Consider the following 18,861-nt stretch of genomic DNA (forward strand, 5'->3'; position numbering starts at 1 on the left):
TGTGGTTAAGATCAGTTCAGTATTCAGGCAGTCACAGTACAGTGCTATGTGCCAGAGATCCTTTGCAATAGATGTTTATCTGATGTTAGAAATGTAATATAGACATGGGATATTTCACCTTAACTGAAGGAGCACAATACTGTATTCTCTGATTCTATCCTTTACCTCTATAGGTCACCTGGGGACCTTTAGAGCTAAATTATTAAGGTGAATAGTGTATGTGTAAATCATACATAAAGGAGAAATTTCTCTAGAATTATTTTTCTGTAGATTGTTGAGTTCTGGTACAAAACAGTTCTGCTCCTTAGATACACCAGTTGCAGCCCTTTGAGGGCAACATTAAAAGGTAATGCAGGAACCAAATCCACAGAGGGATAAAGTGGCTAGTAGCAGTTTGCAAAAGGAATCAGTGAATAGAATGTAGAGCCAGAAATAAATCCCACACAGGTTTTCAGGGGGAAAATTTGGTCTAGAAGACCATCCTGTTCCTGCAGCAGGGCAGTCTTCAACTCAGCCTGCCCCTGCTTTGGCCATGTCAGTGGAAGTCTGGGAAGAGTCTGAGAGCCCAGGGATGTAAGGCAGTGGGTTGAGTGCAGCAGTTAGAGCTCCTTGATGTGAGCTGCCTGTGGGTAAGGTTCTAACTCTGCTGAGGTTACAGTTCCTCTTTCTGTGTTTAATGGAAGGAGCTCATTTCGGCTGTAGCTGGAAATTTCTGCCCAGCCTGTTAGCAGCAGGCACTGGGGCTTTACAGCCATTTTTTTGATTACCAAGGAGAGTGTTGCAAGCAATAAACAAAGAACGGGCAGGTTTTGCAGGCAGTGGGGTGGAAGGTTTTCTCCACACCTTTGTATCTCAGTTGCCACTGTAGCCTAACATGTTTTAGCTGATATTTCACAGGTCAGCTGCCCTGTATCTGGGACTGAATAGATTTTTGTTTCAGGTCACCCTTGAGACAATGGAGCAATTTTTGGCTGCCCAGCCAAATGATTATGGGTAAATCTACTAGTTGTTCAAGAATGGGATATTAAGAAAAACAAGGAAGAAGGCTTGAAGAATGAGATGAGATACAATAGCAAAGAAGCTGGCTTTGTGGTTAGTTTTCTTTCCATAGCAAGGAAATAACCTTCACTGACAAATACCCTTAACTGTCTGAATTTGCCTGCCTTTTTAAGTAAATCACAGCTACTGCTGTAATTTGTTAATTTACTTTTGTTTTCTTTCTATTAATTTATTTTATTTCAGCAGACCTTTTCTTAGAACAAAGGGCTGACTTCTGGTCCACAATTGGCTTTAAAGGTGGTTTGGAGTTTGTTGCTAGTGGTACTTCAGTCCTGTTGGAATAAGCATCCTCTTGTCTGAGTGGAGCAAAGGCAGCAGTGGTTTGTGCCTGGAGTGCACATCAGCTCATGTACCAGCTGAACAGTGCAGGCAGTGCAGGCAGGCAGAGGCATGGTCTCATCCTCAAAGAAATGAGTTTAATTGCAGTGCAGCATTTTTGTGTCCAAATTAAACAGAAAAAAGCAGGGGTCTGACTATACATCTTAACTCTCAAATGGTGCATGCAGGCTCTTTCATGCTGCAGGTGGGTGGCTGCTGAGCTGCAAGCAATGCTTGTGCCCAAGACACTCTAAATGTGGGCTTCATTTGCAAATTTCTCATGCCAGGGACACATTGATTGGTGTGCAGAGTGCTTGGGTGGAGCACAAACCTCATCTCTGCTCTCAGCATCACTGTTGCTCCAGCGAATGCTGGCAAGGAGAGGAACACAAGCAAGCAGCCTTGTTGGAAGAAGCCTCCTTAAAGGAAAGTGAGGTCTTGTTCAACTGTGGTGCTGAATAATTAAGCTATAAATTTTAGAGTGGAGTATAAGCCTCAGTCTTCAGAATTCCACTAATAAAGTCACATGCTCCCCTTAGAAAAATGTCATATGGGTTTCCATATAAACACTGTCTCCCTGTGAAACATGAAAGTGATGCAACAGTACAGTACTTGAATAAATCTCTTAGATATGCACAAGGTTTTACTGTTACATTCTTCCTCTTTTTCTAGGGAGAGATGTGAGTTCAAGCCCCAAATAATAAAGTGAGCTCAAGTCATGAGCCCTGACTCATGTGCTTGAGCAGGTGCCCATTTATCTATTTATGCAGACTGGACATCAGTGAATAGAGTATGAGGCTCTCCTTGTCTATGGTTGTGTTACCCAGAATTTGCTGTAATGCCATATATTCTTTTTTGCTTTTTAAATAAATATTGTGAAAATTGCCTTCTCAGAAGAAAGCATGTGTTTCTTTTATTTTTTCCTTTTTCTTACCGTTTGTTTGAAGCACTATGGTCCAGTAGGGGAGCAGTATTATTGCCCAAGCAAACAGTCTGTATTTTTAGTCTAAGGCATCTAAACATACAGATTTGATTAACTGTCTTTTAGCTTTAGTCTTCTTTCTAGTTCCTGCTTTGTTTCCACAGTGATGCATCCCTGTTTATAGGCACCCTAAGACATGCTGTTTATGACAGCTGGCTATGGGTGTGTCCCGTGGCTTTGCATTTGGTGTGCTTGGGAGTCCTTGAAATCCCAGTCCCAGTGCGTCTTAGCATTATCCAGCTTTTATTGATAGATGATATTCAGGGGTTGTGTGATTTTCTGTTGCATAATCAAATGAAGAAATCCTGTGAGGATCTGAAGAGATGGATAGTGTGTTAGTAAAAACTTTGATAATCCTGTTAGGGTGGTAGTATGCAGAATGATACATGGTAATGTTACGGCAGTAGGACTAATACATTACTGCAAAGGTGGAGCTACACATGAGCTGGAACTACACATGGTTTGAAATCTGTTTCACCTTTTCTCAGGTAATGATCAGGTGTAAGAATATTCTTCCCACAGCTTCATGTTCTCAATCTACCTGTCAGTTTGACCCAGAGTTTCTCACTGGGATTACATAAACTAGAAGTTTAACAAAAAATCAATTATTAATAATGATATTTTTTTCTTAAAAAATATATATAAACGTTTCTGTATTTTGATCATCTATTGTATGGGAATCATGAGCACCTTGTTCTAAATTTGTGCTGCTCCAAGCAAGGTCATAGCAACGAATCAAAGAACTGATGAAGGCCCCTGACCATCTCAGGACCATAAATAAGTACTTAAAACAGCATTGGTTGTGGCAGTGTCCTGAATGGGAATGTGCAGCATCAACAAATGGTATTAAAGAAAGAAATCCTGGCTGTAGAGTTAAGTGAATAGTGCTGGATAGTGAGTTAGCAGAAAACAACCAAAGATACATGTCAAGAATGAATGTGAGAGAAGTTAGTTATGTCAGGGCTTCTTAGAAAAGCTCATACAGAAGGGACCATAATTATAATTGGCTTGGTGAAGAAGGATTAAAAGGAGAGAACTGACAGTTAAATTGCAACTGTTTGGAAAAATACTTTTATTGAGATACATTGTAGCAGTGTGAGAAGTAGGAGCATTACATCAGATACATAAATTGTTAAGATTTTTGCAAAATATCTGGGTGCAGCTCTCTGCAGTTCCCTAGGGTCCTTACTGTTTGAGGCTGAAACTATAGTTTGACAGCTTGAATATCACTATGGGTGTCATGGAAAGTAGATGCAGAGATCAAATGTGGGAGATGTTGTTTGCCTTTTCAATAGAAAAAGAGTGGTGATGATGATAATGCTCCCCACTAAGCATGGAAGTGGTATGAATTGCTGTAATTGCAGTGGTTCAGAGCTGGGCAGTTCCAGATGGAGGAGAATGAACTTATTTTACACTCACGAGGCCGGATATGGAAAGTTATGGGCCCTGCATAGCTGTATCTTGGCTGTCTTCCACATCGGTAGTATTTTGCACTGCTGTGTATGCTGTTAACACCTTGGTATATATGAATAGTGTGGTCACAATATAGCTGCTTGGGGAACTATAACTTCAAACTGGGCAAAATTTATTCATGTGATTTCCACTGAGAGAGGTTGTTGGGTTTTGGTTGTTTGGTTTTTTTGGGTTTGTTTTAATTTTGTTTTGTTTTGGGTTTATTTGGGGGTTTTTTTGGGGTTTTTTTGTTTTTGTTTTTTTTGTTTGTTTGTTTGTTTGGTTGGTTTTTTGGTGGTTTTTTTGGGTTTTTTTTGTTTTTCTGATAGGAGATGATTTATTAGAGTAGAAAGGCAGGAAAATAAAAGGGGTATATATCTTATTCACCTGTGCAGTTGGCATACTTGCTTCTTAGGTGTATGGTATTAGAATAGGATGTGAAAGTAATACAGAAGATCGCTGAGAAAGAGGTTTCCACATATTTGTACTGCAGCCTCCAAAGATGTTCAGCAAACCTGTAAGCTTCTCTGCTGCCAGTGGCATTGCTGCCATGTTGAAGGGATGCCCTGGACAGCAACATTTCAGTAGCTCTGACATGCAAAATACGATCACAGCATTTGGAGCTGTGCTCACACCTGTAGTTAAAAGGCAGCTTAAATGAAAATAGAAAACACTACATTAAAAGGCACTACTTTATGTCAGAGCTCAACTAAAATAACTTTTAATTACCTATAAGATTAGTGGGCCTTTAGTAGATTTTATACTCTGTTCAGTTTTTATCCTGTGGGTATCTAAGGTTGAACTAGCACATTATTAATTACCATGGACACCTTCAAGCTGCCTGTGAAGACATCTTCACAGTTACTCTCATTCCTATTTGAAGCATTCCTGGAATATAAACTTTCTAGTCCAGCCCTTTTTAATGCTTTTTCTGCAGCAAAGAGCAAACCCTTCAAAAGTTTTTGCAGACATTACTTCACATTTTAATATTCCTCTGTCCTACACATCATGCAACCTGTGGTCTGTATGGAATTGTGGCAACTTACAAATGATTGAACAAGATGATACACAGGAAGACTTTATTTCCTTCATGAGAACCTGTATCACCTTTCAAGAACTGCTGCTTAAATGTATTCCTGGATTAATGTGAAAAGTCTCAGGTGTGGCCAGCATATGGTTTGGCTGGGGAGTGCAAGTGCAATCCCGTCTGCAAACAGTAGTTACAACTCCTTCAGAGGATTTTAAATGGCATAAACTATCCATAGTTTCAGCTTCCTTGACAACATGAGATAAAATGTTGGGGTTTGTGTGTAAGCAGCTGAGCAATGGCATAAATGACTTTCTGACGATTTTTAATGTGATTTTTCACATGTAATGTAAGGGGCTTTGGCCAAGTGAAGCTTTGGCAAGATGCTGTGGCAACAACCTCCCAAACTGCCAAGTGAGTTTTGACTTACTTGGCAAATCTTCAGTGTCTACAGAAGGGTTTTGAGGCTGGTGGCTTGAGTAGATTTCAGGTTGAGCAAATTAGCTGACAAAATGGACTTTGAAAGTTGCTGTGTTACACTGAGTGGTCTCTGCCATGGACAAAAGAAGTGACAAATAGCTTTCCTTGAAAGAAATGACAGCCACAAACTGTAAATCAGCCAGCAGGGAGGTATAGCTACTGGAGAGTCTAATTTCTTTCCTGAGAGAAAGAATGTCACATTAAGAAAGCTTAAGTTTGATCTCCCACAGGTCACTTGGACTCTAACATTGGCATACAAAGCAGTTGTCGAGCATTGTGGTTTGTTGGTTTGGTTGGGTTTTTTTCAATTCTGAAAAGTTAAAGCCCCTGCTGGCAAAGCCTGTCCTAGTATGCACTCTGTCCATCAGCTCTTTTATTTCACCAAAAGCCTGACTTTCACCACTTCTTTCAGGCTTTCTCTTTAGTTCAGAATAACTGCAGCTGCCCTTTAGTCAGTGACTCTCAGTCTGAGCCAAGGTGTTCTGCTCCTCCTGTAGCACCATGGGCTCTTCCCTGTGATGAATGTGATGCATTCAACTGCAGCATAGGCTGGCGTTACTGAAAGTCCACTCTTAAATGTCAGAGCAATGTACACTTTTATATTATCAGTAAATAATTCTGAAATTCTACTTACTGTTGGCAACTGCTTGAAGAGCGCAGGAATGTCTTGGTGCAATTACACTATCAGAGTTCGATTAGTTGAGCTAAGCCAATCAACCATGTAATACTTCTTATCTGTGGAACTGTTATTTAGTTAACTGGCCACATGTTTTATCTTGTAACATTTTAAATGTCCATCTAAACCTGTGAAAGTTAGAGTAGCACTTCATTTACTGGAATTTTAAATTATTTAGATACACTGTAGTGGAAGATAAGCTAAAAGTTACTTATGTCCAGGAGAGTATTTCTAGAGGTGAGTTGTTCCCTGGAAGTGGCAGTATGAGGCCCTATAATGTGGTTACACTTTTGCTAGGATGTCAGGAATTTTTTATTGTAGTGAAACTCTGGGTGTTTAGGAACATCTCTCTTGCAGCTGAAAAGATAATTCATTCTGAATTACTGTGCATTGAGTGAGTACATTGCACTGCTGAAATGTGAGTTGCTGCCTACAGAATAGAAATACCTGTGCTGCTCTGCATCAGCTTCTGCTGACGGGTCTCCATCTGAACTCCACTCCTGAAATAATTATTGTTTCACCTCTGCAGCACGCCAGGCTCCTGAGAGCAAACTTGTAGTGTTTCTGCAGCAGTCAGGTGTTAACTGTTTGTGTAACTCAGAGACCTAAAACTGTGGGTTGCCTGCGAAGGTTCATTGGCAGCAATCTTCTTTTGTGTTAGGGTTATAAAGCGGTATTAGGGTTATAAGGGTTATTTCATTTGTTGCACATAACTTACTGGGAAAACTGTAAAGGACAGGAAAAAGTTCTTCTGGCAATTCCAGAGAACACATTACTGGAGATGGTAAATAGTTTTCTCCATTGCTCATTTGCTAGTGGAGAGATGCTTGGCTGAACAGGGGCCAGAAGTGGAAGTGGTAATCATTAAACAAGCAAATCCACTAGTTGTGCTCTCCAAAAAAAATCATGAGAGAACATACTTCCCAGTCCTGAGAAGTCCTGAGGCTAAGTCCCCTGTGCAGAGGGCAGGGGTTGTACTCACTGCTGTGGGATGAGGGTGCTCAGCACCTAACAGAATCTCACATGTTCAAGTGCAGAATTTGTGCTTCTGGGCATGGGAACTGGGATCTGCAAATTTCGCCCCTGTCTGCAGAGCTGTTCAGACACAACATTATGAATGTCCAGAATTGCAGATAGTGGTTAACTGTTTTTAAAAATGGGTCAGAAGTTCCCGTTGTTCCTCTGAGGTTTGGGGTTTGTTTTTTTTGGTTTTTTTTTTGTTTTGTTTTGTTTTGTTTTTGTTTTTTTTGTTTTTTGGTTTTTTTTTGACATATAGTTCTTTCTGTTCCAGCAGCTGAGAAAGTAACTCTCCAAATCTCCAAATTAGTCACTTTGGTTAATTTGTAGATTCTCTCTAGTCAATCAGTTATCTAGAAAAGAAAAAATTTTGTTATATGTCATATGTCAATTGCCATTGCTTTTTTTTCTTCTTTCCTTTTAGGTGAACATGTTTGTGGAAGGATTCCATGATGCTATTCTTCTTTATGCTCTAGCTTTACAGGAAGTCCTGAAGATTGGTTTCAGTAAGAAAGATGGGGAAAAAATTGTTCAACAAACACGGAACAGAACATATGAAGGTAAGAGTTAATGGAATTCCAGCTTTCAGAGTTAAAAAACTTCAGGCCTTTGCTCTGTGCAAAGTAAGGACCCATGCCTATTCCACTCCTAAGAGAGGAAAGCATATGAAGAGAGGAAAACACATGAAACCATGTGCATCTTTAAGGCTGGCTCACATAATCTCACCAGACTTTCTTTTTTCTGCATCAACTGTCAAGGTCTTGACTCAGTTCAAAAAACTCTTAACAATTTTGTGACCATCTGATATTGTAAAGAAATACCAATGATTTTCTCAGGCTCCTTTATTGTTTTTGAAAAGATTACAGCTGCTCACTTTCCTCATGTTCATCTATTAGCTCTCAGATTGTCTAATTTTTTCCATTTCACTTTTTTATCTTGGAAGCCTGGGAATGGATAGAAGCAAGCAGGTGCCAGGGTTGGGGTTATTTTGTGTTTCTCAATGGGATTCCTTTGGGCCCTAGAAGGATTTCCTCCAGGCTCCTTTCAGGAGCTGTGTGTGTTGTCTCAGAGACAGCAGCTGAACAGCACTGTGCCTTTCTGTGCCTAATCTTCAAGGCTGCAATTCTGCAGTGCAACTGGCACTTGTGTATCACCTTGCTGATGCAAAGCAATGCAGACACTTTTGTCAAGTAGGAGTTGTAATAAAGAAACCGAAGATTATTGGTTTAATCTCTTAAAATATTTCCATCCATCTCTTTAAAATATTTCCATCCATCTCATATGATAGTCCAGTCATTTGATGTAGGACTGGCAAGATTTCCTGTGGAAATGCCTCAGAGAAGGAAACATTTCCCTTAGATAAAAAGTGAATGATTCATCTGAATGTGTAAGAAAAACCCCAGTGGCCAGGTTCTCAGCTCTAAGAACACATTGGACTTAGTGTAGGAAGGCAAGAAGGGCAGCAGCTGCAAACTATTTTTCTGTTTTCAAATTGTGGTATGAACACAAGGCAAAAGAATACTAAGGGCAGCTTAAGGGAGCACTTAAGCACTTTAAAGCAAGGGATTGCTTTAAATTATGCAGGTTGCAGTCATCCCATAAGCTGTCCTGTACTGTCTCTAGGTTGTGCTTAGCATCCCACTATATCTCTTCATATCTGTGGCTCCCCAGAACACTCTGTTTTAAAAGGGAGGGAATCTGGTGTCTAAGGATTTGCTTCTCTGTTTGCAGCATCATAGAATATGGTTCATGTACACCCATCAGGTTCTGCTGCAGGACTGAAGCTTTGTAATTCCTTTTGACTTTTGCAGGCCTTGATAATGAGAACTCCAGTTTCACTGATGACATACATTTAACTTCTGACATGTAGATATCTGATTGTCTTGGCACCTCATTTTACAGCCTGCTCTGACTTATCAGGACTCCCAACAGAATGTAGATGCTGCTTCCTGCAGAATACCATCTGCTTGCCACAGCTGAACAGACATTATGGGCTTAGGAAAGGATAATGCTGAGGTGATCAAAGGATTTCTTAGTGATTGGGTTGTTAAAGACAGCATGGTATAACTTTAGGGCACATCTGGTGGAGAATATTTGTACTCATTGGCATTTCCTCTGAAAATGTACCAAAATTTTTTGTATGTAGGTATCTCACATAAAAAAAACAGAAAGAAAGTTGAGATAAAATCATTGCAAATCATTGCACTTTCATGCAAATGCAATTCTTGATTAAGTTTGTTTCAAAATTTCATACCTCTTTTTTTAAGGAAATTGCAACTTTTAAAAGTTGTATTTCTGATCCAGATGAAAAATAGAAAAATTAATCTTTTCCAAGTGAAAAAAAAACTCCATAGTAACTCCAAGTTTCAATTTTAGTACCTCTTCTCAAAAACAGTTATGGTTTTCTTTGGTCACAAAAGTATCCCTTCCAATTAGTACCTCCTGTCAAATTCAGAATCTAAATTCATGTGTAAACACGGACATCTCAGTTCTTCAGAGTGGCCTCTTCTTTCAGCATCTTACAGCCAAGTGCTTGTTACACCTATTCAATTTCCCTGCAGTAATTGAATTGCCAGCAGCTTGGTTACGATGTTGTTACAATGAAAGAGGTGCTTGACAATAATCTTTGATTACTAGTACATATTTTGAAAACTACAGCAAGCTGAAATATTCCTGACATCACTAAATCTGAACAGATATAAGATAAATGGAGGTGAGTTAAGTCTGTTGCATGCTCACTATCACTAGGCACATTGGGAGAAAGTTATACTCTGAATAGCTGACCTCCCTTTTCTGATTGACTGTCACAGAGAGCCTGAATCTCCATGGCTTTGTGCCTGGTCTAGGCATGTATTTGGTGTGACATGGATGTACAATGACTCCTGTTTGCCTTGCATGGGTGTAAATGGCTGTGTTTGGTGTCAGGCAGTGCAGGATCATGTTTGAGAATATCTGAGGTGAAAAAGCATATCAGTAGTCTTAAGATGTCTTCATCATAGTTAGTTAATATTATTTGATGGATTTTAAGAACCTGTTTGACTTACACATTGTGAATTTGAAGCCAAGCTTTTTGTTCACAAGGATGTACATTTAAAAAGAGGTTTAGATGGAATACAAGGATGTGTTCATTTCCCATGACAGATCAAACAAGTTGCCCTAATGAGCCTGTGCAGTTTCCATCCTTGAAGATTTTGGAGAGCAGATAAAAACTTGAGCATTCTCCTGGCTCTGAGCTAGAGGTTTGGCTCAAGATCTCCAAAGCTCTTTCAAACTTGACATATGAGTCAATGAGTCTTAGTTTCCCCAAAGTCATCCAAAAATTGTAAAACGGGAAAGTGGAATTGGGCTCTAAGAATATAAATCAAACTGAACTTATTATGTAGTTAATCTTAAGTAGATGAATGCAGGGCTTAATGCATCTGTAGTGCAAATGGTACTCCTTGTCTATGCCATCTCCAGTATCCTACTGGACTGGTTATATGGGTGCAGCAGGAATCACCATTGGAGTGGTTATATGGGTGTAGCAACCCCTTAAGCCTGTGGGATCTATGTCTCTGCCCCTGTGTCCTCTGCAGCATATGAGCTGGACTCTCTTTATTGAGGCATCATCAGATTTTTCAGGGTTAGGCTCTCTATAAATAATTCACATTAAGTATATCTGTGTTTTAGTCGTACATGCTCATTTTAGGATTAGAATTTTCTCACATATTCTCCAATCTCACATGTTTAATATTTAAAAAGAAGAAATGTTAAGAATTCAGGAATGCAGACACCGAGATGAAATTACAATTTCTTCTGGAATGCCAACAAAAATGCTGGGAGACTGATGAGATTTCCTGTCATATCAGTCTGTAAAAGCCTGTCCACTGTTTTCATGTTTGCTTGGTAAGGCTTAGTAATTTAACTGATTAATCTTCTGATTCCTCACATGCCATTCCTTAGGCATTGCAGGGCAGGTGTCCATTGATGCCAATGGAGACAGATATGGGGATTTCTCTGTGATTGGAATGACAGACCCGGAGGCAGGCACACAGGAGGTAAGGAAACAAACATGATTGTGATTGGCCACTGTTGAATTAGTAATTCAGTGTAAAGTAACATTATATCATCTCTTTACTTGGTGGCTTAATCTTAGCAATTTAAAGACCAAATCCTTTCTGTAAGATACCTATCTTGAAGTAGTTATTTTAAGGTTTTTAAACTTCCTTCTTTTCTTTAACAATACAATTTCACATGATGCTGGCCTTTAAATAAATAGTGAATTCTCACAAACTGGCTAAGCACCACTCATTTTGAATATGAGAAATTATTATTTAAAAATGAGCAAGAAGTTGGGAAGAAAGATTAATCTTACAGCAACAGTGATGCACAAATTGATACATTAAGACAACAAGTGCAGGTATTTAAATCTAACGATGTGCTCAACCACAAGCAGGAGTGCAGAACTTGCCTGGCTTTGTTTGTCAGGCAGACACTCCTGAGTACATTCTCTTCAGCATTTAAGAACATTTTAATCAGATGGCTCCTTATATACCAGATAAGTTATTTGACTGGATGCAGAAAGATTGGAAGAGATGGACTATGAAAAGATCTGTGAGAAACAGTACCATCTGCACACAGAGAATAGCATGTCTGGGCTGAGTTTATTAATACATGCAGTGCCCTAAGTCCAGCTGCAGTGGATGCTTTTGTTAGTTGCAAAATCAGCATCAGCCGCAGCTTTGCTGGTCTCCCCAGCTTCAACAAGCTCAAACAAAAAGTAGCAATATCTGAGCTGGACATTTCAATGTGTGGTTTTGAGTCCAGTGAAGTTATGTTATTGGTACTGCAGCAGAGAAAAATTCAAGGAGCCCTTTAAAAAGTGTGAGGATGTCTTGTGTGTTGTAATATGTAAAAGTGATAGAAAAACTACACCAGTAAACTGCAGACACTCCCAGGCAGTAGGAGTACAAAATGATTGGGATAACTTTGGTATGAACAATCTGTGCTTCTTCTGTTTGTTCAGCCCAGTAGTTTTTTATTCCATTTATCAATTTAATTTCCCTCTCTTACCATTCTTTCACTTCACTTGCAATTTAAATGACCTTATTTTTAAATGTTACATTTATTTTTTTAACTTCTTGTGGATTTTTCCTGTGTTTTATTAGGTACATGCAATTAAGATTTTATATGATTGCTTACTACTTTTGTCTGCCACATAATTACTACCTTCATTTCTCACTCTAAAAACATTGTTTCTTTGATAACTTGTTCTAGTCATTGAATAATTTTTTTCTGCGTATGAGAATGTTTCTCAGCTGTGCCAGATGGATGGGAGTTTGGGGACAGCTGTTTTCCCAAGTCTATTCACAGAGTTTAAAGCTAGAAGAAAACCTGGATTTCCTAGTTTGACCTCTGCTATATTAGACAAGGCAGGTTTCTTAACCTTTATGGAGCCCTGTAGTTTACACATGACTAAAGCTTATACTGTAACAGGAATTTATTTTTGGTTTGGTGACACTGAAAGGACAGGGACTGCCTTGCTGGTGCCCTTAATGTTTGCTCCACAGATGAACCACTCCTGCTTTTCAAAAATCTATATCCTACTTCTGATCTGAATCCATGTGGTTCCTGCTTATAGCTTTTTTTTCTGAAACCATTCTGCATATTTTCTTATTTATTAAGTTGTGCTGGTAGAGGACTCACCCATTCCTGCTTGATCTCTTAATAAATAATCTGATGCCTGTGAAGGGGCTTTATTTTACCCAGTTTACTGGATTTGCCTTTATTTTTGGACAAATGTTGAACACATTCATTCTTCAAAGGATTTATATCCCAGTTTCAACTGAGACAGAAATTAGTGTCTTTATTTAGTGTAAAATATACCTTTGTATATTTAACCAGAGCAAATGTTCTTCTTTAAAGTCATTGGCTTCAAAATGAAATTCAGGTGAAAGATTTGAAGAGGCTATCCATGAATTCTAAACCCAGTTTATTAATATCTGGGTTTTATCTGTGGGAGGACAAATAGATCCATCAATGTGCTTCTGCTATTGCTTCTGACCACTTCAGTGTCACAGGCCACTTCTATGGCCCTGCTGCATAGATGTTTTTTAGACATATTGCTGCAGTAGATTCAATGTAGGTTATCTTGAATAAAGCCTGAAACTGCTGAAGACAGGACTGAAATCCTGAAGTGTCTTTATGAATTGGTATGAAAAGATCCAGCCTCTCACATGCCAGCAGCCCCAAGTCCTTCTGGGCAGAGCGGCTCTGGGTCTGTCCATGCCCAGTCTGGATTCTTGTCTAGCTTAAGATGGGTTGCAATCCTGAGCACTCAACTCACTATGGAACAAATTAACAAAAGCCCAGGGAGAGTAGGAGAAATATTCAGAAGGTAAAAATCTTGTGTAAACTGGATTTATATAGAAGAGAAGCCTGAGAGCAGAATCAGATAAGAGCCTGTGAATAGGTAAAGCAATGTTTCAGAAAGGAAGGGGTCCTATGACCACTGACAATTTGGTAACAAGTGATGGATAATTACAAAAAAAGAATTTTATGTTACATGCTAGGGAAAACAACTGACAGTAAGGCTAGCTAAATTCCAGAATAATTGGTGCAGAAATTGTCAAGTCTCCATCTTTGAAGGCTTTCATGAACAGATTAGATAAACATCTATCAGGAATGCTTTTGTTCCAGCTGATTCTGCCCTAGGGTAGGGCATGCACTGCATAACCTCCCACAGACCCCTTCAGCCCTCTTCTCTGACATCCAACATCATGCCACAGCAATCGAGTCAGTGTTTCTCTCCTGTTTGCTTCACTTCTGTAAGCTGATAGGAAAACGTTTTCATCCCTTTCTTGTTTTGCATAGGTGATCGGGGACTACTATGGAAAGCAGGGACGGTTTGAAATTCGATCAAATGTGAAATACCCGTGGAACCATGGCAGGCTGCACCTAGATGAAAGCCGTGTTTCAGAGCACACAAACAATACACCGTGTAAATCATGTAAGTTCAGTGACTTAATGCTTCTGGGCCAGCTCCAAAGAGGAGAATCCATGAGTCTCTGCAACTTTATGGGGTATATTAAATTGTTCAGCCCAGTTGTCCAGCTGAGACATGGCAACTGGCTCTCTCTCCCGACTCCTTGGGAGGTTAAGGTCTGACAGCCGTGGGTAGTATGCGGTCTGAATCACTTCCCTGAATTTAAACTTAACAGTAATCATGCACAGGCCAGAGCCCTGGAGGCTTTAGATCTTTGCAGGAGCCTTTCAGCCAGAATGAGGGATGTAACTGAAACCCCAGACAATAATCACACTGATAATTAACAGCTGTGCCGGTGGGAGCAGCATTCTCCCAGTGCAGAATGATTTTCAGTCTTATGAGAAGGCACTATGAGGGGCTCAGTAGGCTGAGGAGGAGTGAATGGGATGACATCTGTGAATTCAAAAGGCTGGGACTACCCTCCATAGGGCAGGTGTCTATTCTTTCCAGCACACTTGACATCACAGGCCTTGTTGTAGTGAGTAGGACAGGGAGATTAGGGTAGGAGGATACTTATGTCTCAGTGACAAAAGGTGGTCTTAACTTTCCACAGGAGACTAATTGCTAGTCTGCAGTGAAAAGATAACTCCAGACTGGTAATTCTAAAACCCTTGAAAAACAGGTGTGAACTCAGACCGTCTGCTTCAGCATGGTACAGCTATGCATCTTCTTCCTCTTGTACAGACAGAATCCCCTCAAAGGGTCAAGGATGAAGTTTGAAAAGGAGGGAGCAGTTTGATTTCCTTCTCTGTTCCTTTCTACAAATCCAGGTGGGAGTGGAAGTGGGAGTAGACTACATGGATATAAAATGCCATTGTTCTTCAGGAGCCCTGTGCTTCCCAGAGACAGTCCCTGTTTGGGCTCCCCTTCAGCCACTGTATCCCTGTTCTGCCTCTGTTGAGATTTGAAGCAAGTCAAAAGTCATATGGCTTTAACTTGAAACAACATATCTTCAGGAAGTTAGAAAAAATTGAGGAACTGTTGGATAATCATAGTCATTTTAATAAACCTAGGCGGTAGAGGGTTATTTTTATCCAGGTAAGATGAGTTTATTTCTATTACAGTGTCTCAAGGCATATTCAGTGCTGATTTCCATTATGTGCGTCACTGTAACTGTAGTCAGTGTTATGATTCAGACCAAGCTGTCCAGGCCAGTACCTAGCAATATTCCCTTGTATCACATCTCCAGAATTCTGCCTTCATCTGACACTGATTTGGGGGCTTTTTCAGCCTCAAGGAAAGCAAGGACAAAAAGTAAACATGCAGACACTGGAACAGGTTCTCATGGAGTCCCAGGCTCTGAAAGGTCTCATGTTGGTCATTAATTTCCTAATTGTGTGTACTTTCCAATACATGAATGCAGATAGTTCTCAATATAAACACTAATTGTTTATTTCCCCCCTTTTCAAGCAGGTGGTCTAGGAGAATCAGCAGTTACAGGAATAGTTGTGGGTGCCTTGCTTGGAGCAGGATTGCTAATGGCTTTTTACTTCTTCAGGTTAGTCCAATTCATTGAAAATTCTGTAAACTTTTTATTTGTCATCCAAACTTCTCAGCTCCTGGTGGGAGATAGAGAGGCACAATAATAGTGTGTCGTGACATTTTCACCAGAGACGGTAAACACACTTTGATTGTCCTTTTTGTTTATCCAAATAATTTTACTGACTTGGAGCTTCATCCTGTAACTACTTATATCCCTAAGTAAAGTTACTCATGGAAGTAATTCCAGTGAGTTCCAGACATTCACAGTTACTTTAGTAAAGTGTCCTGGCCTTGAAAGCTGCCTTTGTTTGCTGCTCCTTGCCAGCACAGTTGTGCCGCTGTGATCTGCAAGAGATTTATATCACTTGCCTGGTATTGAATAGAATTGTACTGCAGGACAGAAAGAGATTTCTGTTTTGGTGTTAGAGAGCATTTGGATTCCAAAGCTGTGCATTTAACTTAATAAGCTGAGGTCAGTGCAGGGTGATCAGTGTTTTATTCATGTTTAAGTTAAATAATTCTTACACTGCTAGTCAGCAAATATAAAGTCTTGATAATTGATCCTATACTGATGGAATAAATTAGTTATGCATGTTCAGCACCTTATATATAGAGTAATTTATCCTTCTGCTATGGAAAAGCTAGATAGGACAATAGAATTAACCTCTGCATACAAGAATCAAATAATTCTATCCATTAAAAAACAACTGGTTATATAAAATGTTAACAAAATAAAACAAGCAAAACCTGCTTCAATTCACCAGGACACTTTCAGTGTTTCAAAGAACCAAGCTTATTCATCAGATGCTTATATCTGAAACTCTGCAGGGTGATTTTATTCTTGCATATGTTCAGTGCTTATATAGTATGTGTTTGGGTTTGAGATACAATTAAGTTGGCCTGGACTGGATAAAGACTATCTTAAAAATAAAAAGGGAATAAAAATCTGTCTTTATATTTTATGTCATCAAAAGTTCTTTCATCTCACATAGATTCTCAGCCAGAGATGACAGCTGTTCAGTGTGGGTTGTAGCATTGCTGATATTGGGAGGGAACTGCTATAAAAAATAACAAATATCCTGGTCTGGTATGAACCTATGCAAAGTATCATTTTAAGAACAGGCCTTAAACTTCTAGTCATTGACATAATGATTTGGATTGGAAATCCATGTGAGCAAAGGTTTCTGTTTCTAAAAGTAGACGTAATACACATGAGCTCCACACCCAGTCTTTTTATGTATGGTCAGAGGGGAGAAATGAGCACTTTTCTTCTGATATGCAGTTCATGTCATCTTAATGTAAAAGCTACACTAGGTCTCTTAGAAGTGCTTTTTTCTCTGGTTTCTGAAGAAAGCTGTGGGTACTGTCAGGTGGATCTATATATTGGAGATGTCTAAAGACCTGTGGGTGAATTTCATTCTGGAGATCTGATTGCAATTGCTCAAACCAGGAGCACGGACAACCTCCTTATTCCACCATTAAATAAATTCTTGAAACATAAAAAATTAGGGTGCGTGGGCCAGATTTTCAGAAAATGCAGGTTTAGCATTTGCGTGCCTGAAGTAATTTGTACTTGCAGCTTCTGTAGCTTTTAAACTGTAAATATAGCCTTCTGATTACCTTTCATTTAGATCTGTAATTGTCACAGAGGAGTATACGAATACAGTTTTAAGTGTACATACCAGCAGGTAAAATGTCTGGGGAGTAGTTCTGACATGTAACTTTAACCAGATTTTAACTTAAACACCTGTATATCTAAAATCTGGACCTGTCCTTGTGCAAGAGCTACTACTGTATATGCTCTGACCCATGTAAGAGTCTGACTTGAAAATGTATAAAGAAATTAAACAACATGGGTTTTTCAAGTTATTTTGGAGCTTACTGATACAGACACAGGTATTGAGGGAATATTTTCAGAGCTTCTAGGTTGCCACTTTCTATTCAGCCATGTTGCTTGAATCAAAACTTTGGTGTTGTGGAAATCTTGCTTCCACTGCTACATACCTAGCTGTGACTCCTGCTACCTGTGCTGGTGTAACAGGTCTTTCTGGCCTGCAGTGTTTTTGCCATGCATCTCCTCCAGCAGTACAAGCACATGGGGCTGGACTAATTCCCTTCTGAAAAATTTGTCGTGAAACTGAGTAGAAACCTAAACGTATAAAATGTAAATGTGAATCAGCTGATGGTTTTTGAAGGGGGGTTTGGGTACTAAAGAGGAAGTAAAAGGCAGTCAGAGGGTTTGTTTGATGTACAAAGCATAGCAGAATTCTTCAAAAGGGCCAAGAGGAAGACACACAGGAAGAGCTGTGTCTGATACATGAGCATTTGTGTTTATTTCTTGTCTTCTACATCCCTCTTCTTAATTCATCATGCTACCTCTTATGACATTACAAACATCATAGTTTTCTCAGAGGGAAATGGGAAGATTAGTTAGTTAATACTGCATTTCAGTGAGAAATGCAGCTGAATAGTCAGATTTGTTGTTTGAACTCTGCAGAAAGTTCCCCCCCACCCAGCATACTGAAAAGAAAATTGTCTTTGATCAATATAAAACAGTGAAGTAACACAGTTCACATGACACTTCACAAAAACTCCTAATCACTTAGATCAGAAATTTTCAAAGAAGCAAATATCCATGTCTTAGTGCTTTGAGACTGCCATGTAAAAATTAACAGGCATTCTTGAGCCTGGGTAAAATGTTCTGAGGCAAACTACTTTAATCTTTGACCAGGGTTTCACATTCTGCCACGTTTCATTTTTCAAATGGCACCCAGCTGTCCCCTACAGGCATTCTTCATAAGGGAAGTCTGTTAGCCTGTAGCTGGAGAAGGATTTCTCATTCTGTTCCTCTCCTTTCATGCAGAAAGAAATACAGAATAACTATTGAGAGACGAACTCAACAGGAGGACTGTAACATGGGGAAACATCGGCAGTTACGTGAAGACTCCATTAGATCTCATTTTTCTGCTGCATAAAGAAGATGAAAAAGAATCCCATTCTTCCTAGGGAAAAGAAAGAATTAGAGAAAAGGACACAACCAAAGACATCAGTGTAAAAAGAAGAGACTCTTGAAGAACTCACTCTTTAAGCAGTAATTTTGTCTTAATTTCTTTCAGAAGCTCAGGAATTATTTACTTATCACATTATGCCGCATGGCCTTTCATCTCACGAGAAAAGAAACCTATGCAGTTTGATGTTATAGGATGTACTTAATATGTAAAGACAGTATTTCCTAAGGCATATATTAAGGCTAGCAGATCTTGGTTTAGTTGATGGAGAATGCCTCATTTTGCATTTTGCTCCCTTTTTTTTTTTTTTTTTTTTTTTTTTTAAGCTACCACCTC

The 18,861-nt window shown here is 39.4% G+C and overlaps 1 protein-coding gene across 1 annotated transcript in view; it reads left to right on the top strand.

Moving 5' to 3' along the window:
- The window catches only part of NPR3 (natriuretic peptide receptor 3), a 37,193-nt gene extending 18,663 nt beyond the window's left edge, over positions 1-18,530 (top strand). The window contains exons 4-8 of the mRNA XM_021554666.3: positions 7,436-7,571; positions 10,954-11,048; positions 13,864-13,999; positions 15,446-15,533; positions 18,381-18,530. Of these exons, the coding sequence (XP_021410341.2) occupies positions 7,436-7,571; positions 10,954-11,048; positions 13,864-13,999; positions 15,446-15,533; positions 18,381-18,492 (567 nt within the window). The 3' untranslated portion in view covers positions 18,493-18,530. The remainder of the gene's footprint in view (positions 1-7,435; positions 7,572-10,953; positions 11,049-13,863; positions 14,000-15,445; positions 15,534-18,380) is intronic.
- The last annotated feature ends 331 nt before the right edge of the window (positions 18,531-18,861 follow it).

Source organism: Lonchura striata, chromosome Z (assembly GCF_046129695.1).
Source record: "Lonchura striata isolate bLonStr1 chromosome Z, bLonStr1.mat, whole genome shotgun sequence".
In the NCBI taxonomy this organism is placed as follows: domain Eukaryota; kingdom Metazoa; phylum Chordata; class Aves; order Passeriformes; family Estrildidae; genus Lonchura; species Lonchura striata.